The 8,208-nt window shown below is 44.8% G+C and overlaps 1 protein-coding gene across 1 annotated transcript in view; it reads left to right on the top strand.

Moving 5' to 3' along the window:
* Positions 1 to 1,951: 1,951 nt before the first annotated feature.
* The window catches only part of ttc34 (tetratricopeptide repeat domain 34), a 7,045-nt gene continuing 788 nt past the window's right edge, over positions 1,952 to 8,208 (top strand). The window contains exons 1-7 of the mRNA XM_019887915.1: positions 1,952 to 3,830; positions 4,824 to 5,049; positions 5,545 to 5,737; positions 5,827 to 5,993; positions 6,439 to 6,712; positions 6,829 to 7,043; positions 7,505 to 7,733. Of these exons, the coding sequence (XP_019743474.1) occupies positions 2,161 to 3,830; positions 4,824 to 5,049; positions 5,545 to 5,737; positions 5,827 to 5,993; positions 6,439 to 6,712; positions 6,829 to 7,043; positions 7,505 to 7,733 (2,974 nt within the window). The 5' untranslated portion in view covers positions 1,952 to 2,160. The remainder of the gene's footprint in view (positions 3,831 to 4,823; positions 5,050 to 5,544; positions 5,738 to 5,826; positions 5,994 to 6,438; positions 6,713 to 6,828; positions 7,044 to 7,504; positions 7,734 to 8,208) is intronic.

The raw sequence follows: 8,208 nt of genomic DNA on the forward strand, positions 1-8,208 counted from the left end.
TGTAAAAACGGCCGGAATTCCCATCACTAGTGCTTAAACTGTGTGGACGCTGAGCGTCGACCGAGCGGACGCTGGGCGTCGAGAGTCGTTTGGTTGTTTGGTCCCAATGCATTGAAACGAGACGAGTCATTGGATAAATGCTGGTTTTGTCCCGCCCATCGGACGCATAGCGCCTCTCGGAGTCTATGGACAGTGGGCGTGCAGAAGCTCAGCTATTCTTCATCATGATTGGATGATCTCGCTGAGGCTGAATCTCATTTTGATTGACAGCGAAATGAGCCAATCACCAATATTATGGTGAAGGCAACCTTCTCATTTTTTTTTGAAAACGAACGGAGAGTAGAATTCACATATAAACAAACGGACACATTTTATGATGTAGGCCGAAATTGAGCTTCCCCTCCTTGACAGACCAGCATCCGCCACTGACATACACATATATATTCCATCAGTCGCCGCAGATATGCGCGATTTAACGTTGGCTTGCAATTTGAAGTACTGTATACAGAATCAGCCCAAAAATGAAAGAAGAAGCAGTAAACATAAAGTCATCCAAACTATGACCGAGCATGCAGCTAAAGGCACAGCTGATGGGTACGATGAAGGTATTTTGACGAGAAGTTCCTTGCCATCGCTTGTGTGTCGGTATCTCCAAAGCGACGTGGAGGAAGCCGTGGCTCAAGCATTGTCAAAAGTGAGCGGTCGAAAGTAGCAATCAATTGCGTCACCTTGTGAGCATGCGCAGTTGCAATGATGGTAACGCCGTATGTCGGATCACAACTTAAACATTTTTTTACATTATTCCTGAGGGATTCATTTTTAGTAGTTCACCGTGATATTCTATGTCGGTCTTTGTTGTATGTATTAGTGGATAAAAAAGTTTGAAATAAATTTTAAAAAAAAGTTGATGAATCGAACAGAGTGCCATCAATGAGCCGCGAAATGGTGTTCAGGCAAAGTTGTCGTGTACGGTTGCCACGGCAACAACCAGAGCTCAAGAGGACCACAGCTCACGCGCTGGTAAGTCTCAAACGGAAGGAGGGAGACAACAAACTTCGGAGGCGTTGGGCTATATTTTCATGCCTTTGTCTCTGTGCTAACATTTGCAACTTGTGTTGCTCGACGGCCATGTTGAGTTGTCGTGGCAACGCTGAGCCGAGCACTATTGAATTACGTATTGCAAATGGGGCCCATGTCGTGTGTTCCCTGGAGCCCTGGGACAAGACTTGAACTCACACCGGCCGTATTTATCCGCGCAGGTATTGTTTATTGTTTTCGAATATATTGAATAAGTCTGGGATTCTGCAAGTTTTGGTCGGTCTGCTCTTGGATATTGAAAGCTCGTGTTACTTGGGGAAGAAATCCAGGTACGGTAGGTGTTTAAAAAAAAAAACAACCAAACAAACAAAAAACACAACCAAGGGAGTTACACATCTCTTGGCCAATTTGTCCGGTGTTTGTCAAAGTTTGTTATGAGTATCAGTGGCGGTACACAAAAGAATCACTGAGTAAAATACAAAAACCTTTTTTTTTAAGCACAGTTCGGTTGTATTTAACCTTTTAGTCAATCGTAATGTATTTTCAAGTATTTTCAAACATTTAAGTAAGCTTTTTATTTCACCTTTTATTGCAATAATGCTTAATTTAACCATTAAGTAGTACTATTTCTTCATATATATATATATTTATATAGTAGAGGAGAGAGAGAGAGAGAGAGAGAGAGAGAGAGAGAGAGAGAGAGAGAGAGAGAGAGAGACTTTTGAGAGAGAGAGAGACTTTTGAGGCGGCCAGGTGCTCCAGTGGTTAGTGCGTTGACCTCACACTGCAGAGGTAGTGGGTTCGATCCAGGCTCCGGCCTCCCTGTGTGGCATTTGCATGTTCTCCCTGGGCCTGCGTGCATTTACTCTTATTTCCTCCCAATTTCCAAAAACATGTATGGCAGGCAGATTGAACCCTCTAAATTGTCCCAAGGTGTGAACGTGGATGATCATTGTTTTGACATATGTTATATAAATCATGCTGTGTGGGGTTATTAGTGACATTTTATCCTTCCATAACATTTGATGTTTTCTACGAGTAAGATCAATGAAATTTAAATCTTAACTTTTGTGTTGGCAGGTGTCGTTCGTGTTGGTGTGCAACCAGTAGAAGATAATAATAATGACAGCCCTGGTGAGACCCAGCGTGAAGGTTTCAGTTCTGTGTGAGGACGCAGACAAGTTGCTCAAGGCCGGCGAACTGGTGCGGGCTACTTCCCTCTACATGTCAGCGTTCAGTACTCACGCATCAACAACCGTGTCCCATATGCGCAAAATGGAATTGTCCGACCTCCAGAGAGTCATCTCAACCCTAGAAAGTTGGCTTGACCATCACCAGGAGATCCAGCCTGCCGAAGGTCTCAGCCAAGGTTTGGTCGCTGTCTTTCTGTCCACGCTCTGCCCAAATAATCTATCGGCCACCATTTTCAAAATGGAGTCCCTGCTTCAAAGTGGCGGGCACGGCTGTGAGGAGATTTTTGCTCGCTGTACTTCTCTGCTTGAGGGGAAACAAAAGCCAAATCCAGGTGACATTTGTTGCGTGGCGCTGGAGATAACCCGCGCCTTGGCCTGCTTGTTGTCAGAGCCCCGCCAAGTCAAAGGTCTGAAGATTTATCTGAACTCGTACAAGAGCAACAAATGTGAAACCGTCAAACTCGTCAAGAGCAGACAAGCTTCTCAAATACCGCAAATAATAAAGGCCTTTACAGAGCAAATGCATCACTGGCATCCGTCCTTCATGCCGGATAGTGAATGTGAAGTGACCAAGAAAGACAATGAACAGTTGAATGTTGAGGCTGCTTCTCCACTGCTGGAGTTCTTGTTGGAGCTTTCACCTGGTGACAAGCATGTGCAGGAGCTCCAGGCGGCGCATTTGTTTTTCACAGGTCGCTTCAGCGAGAGTGCTGATATGTATTCAGCTATTTTGCAGATTTCCCACGACACACCCGAAAGGCGAGCGAGGATCTTAACCGGCCGAGCAGCCGCTTTCCTCTCGGCGGGTGGCCGGGTTGCCGAGGCCTGTGTGGATCTGGGCCAAGCCTTTGACATTCACCCCGCTTGCGCCCGAATACACTTCCAAAGGCTCTTCACTGATCTGGGCACGGGAGGGGCTGCTCGCAAACACCTTCGTCAGCAGGCTGAAAGGGGTCTGTCTGCGTTCCGGGAGGTGGTCCTCGCCCGAACAGACTTGAGGTCCCCAGAGGGAGTGGAACTTCTGGACCCTGTGATCTCTCAGTTACAAACCCTTTGCCATTTGCACCCTGACGGTGGAGAACGAGAGCTGCGGGTGCGATTGGCCGAATGTCTTCTTCTCAGCGGGGAGCATAAGGAAGCTCTCTCTATCTGTCGCCAACTGGCTGCTGCCAAAGATCAGCATAGCTATCAGAATACTGTGCAAGTTCTCTGTGGCTATGCGCGACTTCTCACGGATGACCACAAGGGGGCTCTAGAGGACTTCCAGGCTGTGATCGAGCACACCACCCCGCACCCACCCAGCTGTGTGCGGGCACTCTGTGGCAGGGGGCTTCTGCGCATGACCGGCGGCTTCAACTATCTCACAGCACTCGACTATGTGACAGCCAGCAGGTTGCACCCGCAGGAGACGGCGTTGACCGTTCGCTGTCTGGTGCCGTGGAACCTGCGGGGACTACTCTTGACTGTTCTTCTGGAGCAGGGCCGGGTCATGCTGGAGGGGGCCGGAGGGCATCACTGGTCCTTATGTGAAAACTCGCAGCAATCCCAGGATGAGGGTCAGCTGAATGCTGCATCAAAGCCAAACGAGCACAAAGCAGGGTATTATGGGTCTCATGTACATTCAAAACCTACGGTACATTCTCTATCAATGTCCACAGTGGGCATAAGTACTCACACTCCCCGCTAATGTAAAAAGCTGTAGACTCTAAAAGGCAAAAAAGGTACTTTTATTTTTTATTTTTTTAACTGTCAATTATACTGGTCTACCTGTTTGATATCACTAAAAGAAAAAAAGCAAAACATAGACCAGCACAGATTTGTTGTATTTTCGTACTGGGCTTGCTGGTGTCACCAGCAAAACAAAACTGTTTTGAGAAGATTTTTGTCTTCTACTTTCTCCCTTTCATAATTTTGCTGATGTAAATTGGGAATTTCTCCATTGTGAGACCAATAATGGGTTTCTTAATTCAAGAAGCCAAACCTCTGGTCACACAGGGTTATCGATACACAAAATAGTTCCCTTACTTAGTGCTTGTATTCAGAAGAAAAAGCTAGCTAGTTAGCTAGCTAGTTAGCTTGGCCAGTAGCAAGCTTAAATGCGATCAAAACATTACCATAGCTTTGCTGACATTGTGAACTACGATCACAAAATGCCATATTAGTTAACAACAATTTGAAAAGTACACCTTACCTATCTTTTTTAGTTTTATATTTTTTTCAGATTAAATGGAGATGTTTTGAACACCAGAAGATTCCTCTCTGTTGCCATCCATAGAGATTGAAAAAAAGGTCTTTTTTGATTAAGTAAGAAGTAGAAAGTACAGTGAAAATCAATTGGTTGGAAAATAAAAGCTTTCGATATTTATGTATTGGTTTATTTTTACTGTATGTATGTTAATTCTTTGTGACTTATATAGACGGATAGATGAAAAATCTACTTAAGTACGGTAACAAACGTTTTGTACTTTGTTACATTGCACCGCTGTAAATGCCAACATTACATTTCCAAGCTGTTTGAGCGTAATTCGATCTAGTTGCAATCCAGTTTCAAATCGCTTTCGATCGTGAACCTTTCTGTCCTTCTGACATCAGATCTCCTGCCGGTGTTCACTCCCTTGCTGTGTTGCTCATGGAGCTCCAACCAGGCGCCGATGGGCCTCAGATCTTAGCAGCAGACGCCCTGTACCAGCTGGGACGAGTGGAAGAGGCATATCGCTTGCTGCTGCTTTCCATCGGGCCTAGCGCTCCTCAGGCACCCGTCCTGGTCCGACTCATACTGCTGCAGCTGCACAGGGGCTTTCTTTATGACACCAATCAGGTAGAGAATCTTGAAACATGTTGCCTTTTCTCTTACGCATTTTTCCCTTTTGTATTTTGTTGGTCAACATGTGCTTATTTATTGCTGTCACATGTGGCAGCAGTCCAAATAAAGCTCAATGCACTTAGGGTCTTACATTGTTTGAAAAAGACTAAATTGATTTATTTTACTTGTAGGCCTTTGCCGAAGGAACACAGCAAAAGAACAGCCATTCTGTAATATGATGAAATAAAAAACAGGCCACCTACCAATTACAGTACTGATTATTCACTCTTCATTGTATTGCTTTTTATTCACAGGGGCTTACTGTAGAATTAAAATTTTGGTTGAACTGATGTTACCAGGTAGTTTGGCTCGTGACAAGGCAAAATTCAATATTCTTTCCACTCAGTCATATTTATTACCGTACTTATATATTCTTGTAATTTCCATTGAATGAGGATTTATTTAATCCCACCCCCCTCCCTTATCAATCCACCTGCCCCGATTTTACAGCTGTTAAAAAAGCTCATTCAATGTGGGGACACCAGCTGCTTGCGCCCCTTGTTGGCATTCGCCAAGCAGAAGGACCGGGCACTGCTTCAGGCGCGCTGCCACTCCGCTGCCAAACGCATCCTCGAGTGCGCGACAGAGGAGAGTGCCATCAGGGAGGCTGTGGGCTACCTCTCCATCGCCATCATCATCGCTGGTAAAAAAACAAATAAAAAAAAAAACAAAGAAAGAAAGAAAAAAAAAGAAGGTCTGAGCAGGAACCAAGTCATTTTCAAACGTTCGCAGGTGGCGAGGCGGCAGACTCCTTGCTGGAGAGAGCGAGGTGCTATGCTGTGCTCGGCCAAAGAAAGACAGCCATCTTTGATTTCAGTGCCATTCTCAAGGAGCACCCCAAACATGTTCAAGCACTCTGTGGAAGAGGTTTCACATACCTTCTGCTCAACCAGCAAAAGGTACAACTCAGACATCGCTAGAGAGGGCAGAAAAATGGATAAATATAATGAAAGTGTTGCTAAGTTGGCAAGCTGTAGACACAAGTGGTAGAATTGCTCCCGACCACACTTGTAATAGCGTCTACTTGTTCACATCAAATAAAAGCGCAACTTTCAAAATAAAAGCACAGCATTTTTTTTTTTTTTTCATTTTACTTTTGAGTTCATGGTCAGCGTGAGGGCCGGTTAGGGACTGTGGGCGAGCCGGATGAATCCCCCGTGCCCTACTCTGCTCAGACTTGAGCAACTCTACACGATACCGAAATTGAATTCCGGAAATAAATGAAGATTTCTACCATTTTGTAATTTCTCGAGCCACACGTGTATTTTACATATTGCCTTTGTCCCCTAAAATTTAGATTCCATCCAACCATAAAGCAAAACACTATTTTTTTTCCTACTGCAGGAATGCATTCATGACATCCTGGGGGCACTGCAGATAAACACTGACGAGGTCACCAAGGACCTTCTGTCACTCAAGGACCGGACGCGCAAGTTGGTCTGTGATTGGCTGCATGAGTTCTGCAGGAGCAGCCTGTCAGACATCCTGGTCGCCGACGCTGCTCCCTGCCACGAGGATCGGCTCAGGGAGGCTTCCATCGTCTGCGCTGCTCTGAAAAGGACTGACTGCGCAGCGCCCAGATGGCATCTCCTTTGTGTTGACATACTTTTAGCCAAAGGTGATTCTCAGTCAATCTTTGCTGATTGAATACGCACGAATGGCTTCACTTGAAATCTTCTGCGTAGGTTTGCACTGATGTTCATGTACTTGCTTGTATGGTCCAATCTGCTTCAGGTGAAGTGAAGACGGCAGGTGCCTACCTTAGCCAAGTGTTTACCCAGGAGCCAAGAGATGCTGCGGCCCAAGCCAGGGCAGGTGTACTGGAGGCTTGGCAGCACAACTACTGCGGTGCAGCCCGTAGACTCTGCAAGCTCGCCGAGAAAGAACCTTCATGTCTGGACTTCTTGTTGGCTCTGATCCCAGCCCATCAGAGGAAACAAGTAGCAAAGGTGCGCAATTTTTATCCATCCATAATCAGCCAATTATTTTTGGGATTTTAAATGGTACTGTCCACTTGCCCAAGCCTAGGAAAGACACTAAATAGTGATGAGACTTATTTCTATGAGTCAAAAGGTTAAACTAAGGTTCCTTGTAGGGCTAGTGGAAGTCCATTTGAGGGGAAGCCTCAAGGTACAATCTCTGCTCAAGAACCACATCAGGACACTTTGTGAACTCCAAGATAATGGTTTCAACCTTTTATAGTTACATAATTCATTATTTCCTGTATAATATATCACTAAGCTACCCACACATGTTTTTATTAGCACCGAATAAGATAAGAATAGAATAAGAAGAGCAAAACCAGATTTAAAAAAAACATGATGCATTTTTTACACAACTCAAAGCGGTTACCACTTTTTTTCAATAGCATGTTTATAACATATATATATTTTTTCTTTTTCCTTGGCAGGCAGCAGCACAGGATGCCAGCAGCGCATCTTCAGACGGAAGCTGGGATCGGGCCCTTCCTCTCCTGACAGTGGCGATACAAGCAGCAGACAAACAGCGACTGCGGTATCTTCGCCAGCGGGCAGCCTGCCTGGCGCGACTTGGCTTACACGAGCGGACCATAGCAGACCTTGATGGAGTCATTCAGAAGCACGGCTGTTCCGATGAGAGCTGCGAAACAAGTAGCAAAGGTGCGCAATTTTTATCCATCCATAATCAGCCAATTATTTTTGGGATTTTAAATGGTACTGTCCACTTGCCCAAGCCTAGGAAAGACACTAAATAGTGATGAGACTTCTTTCTAGATGAGTCAAAAGGTTAAACTAAGGTTCCTTGTAGGTCTAGTGGAAGTCCATTTGAGGGGAAGCCTCAAGGTACAATCTCTGCTCAAGAACCACATCAGGACACTTTGTGAACTCCAAGATAATGGTTTCAACCTTTTATAGTTACATAATTCATTATTTCCTGTGTATAGTATATCACTAAGCTACCCACACATATTTTTATTAGCACTGAATAAGATAAGAATAGAATAAAAAGAGCAAAACCAGATTTTAAAAAAACATGATGCATTTTTTACACAATCAAAGCGGTTACCACCTTTTTCAATAGCATGTATGTTTTTTTTTTGTTTTTTTTTTTTTTTTTCTCCTTGGCAGGCAGCAG

The sequence above is a fragment of the Hippocampus comes genome, unplaced genomic scaffold (genome assembly GCF_001891065.2).
Source record: "Hippocampus comes isolate QL1 unplaced genomic scaffold, H_comes_QL1_v1.1 scaffold14, whole genome shotgun sequence".
In the NCBI taxonomy this organism is placed as follows: Eukaryota; Metazoa; Chordata; class Actinopteri; order Syngnathiformes; family Syngnathidae; genus Hippocampus; species Hippocampus comes.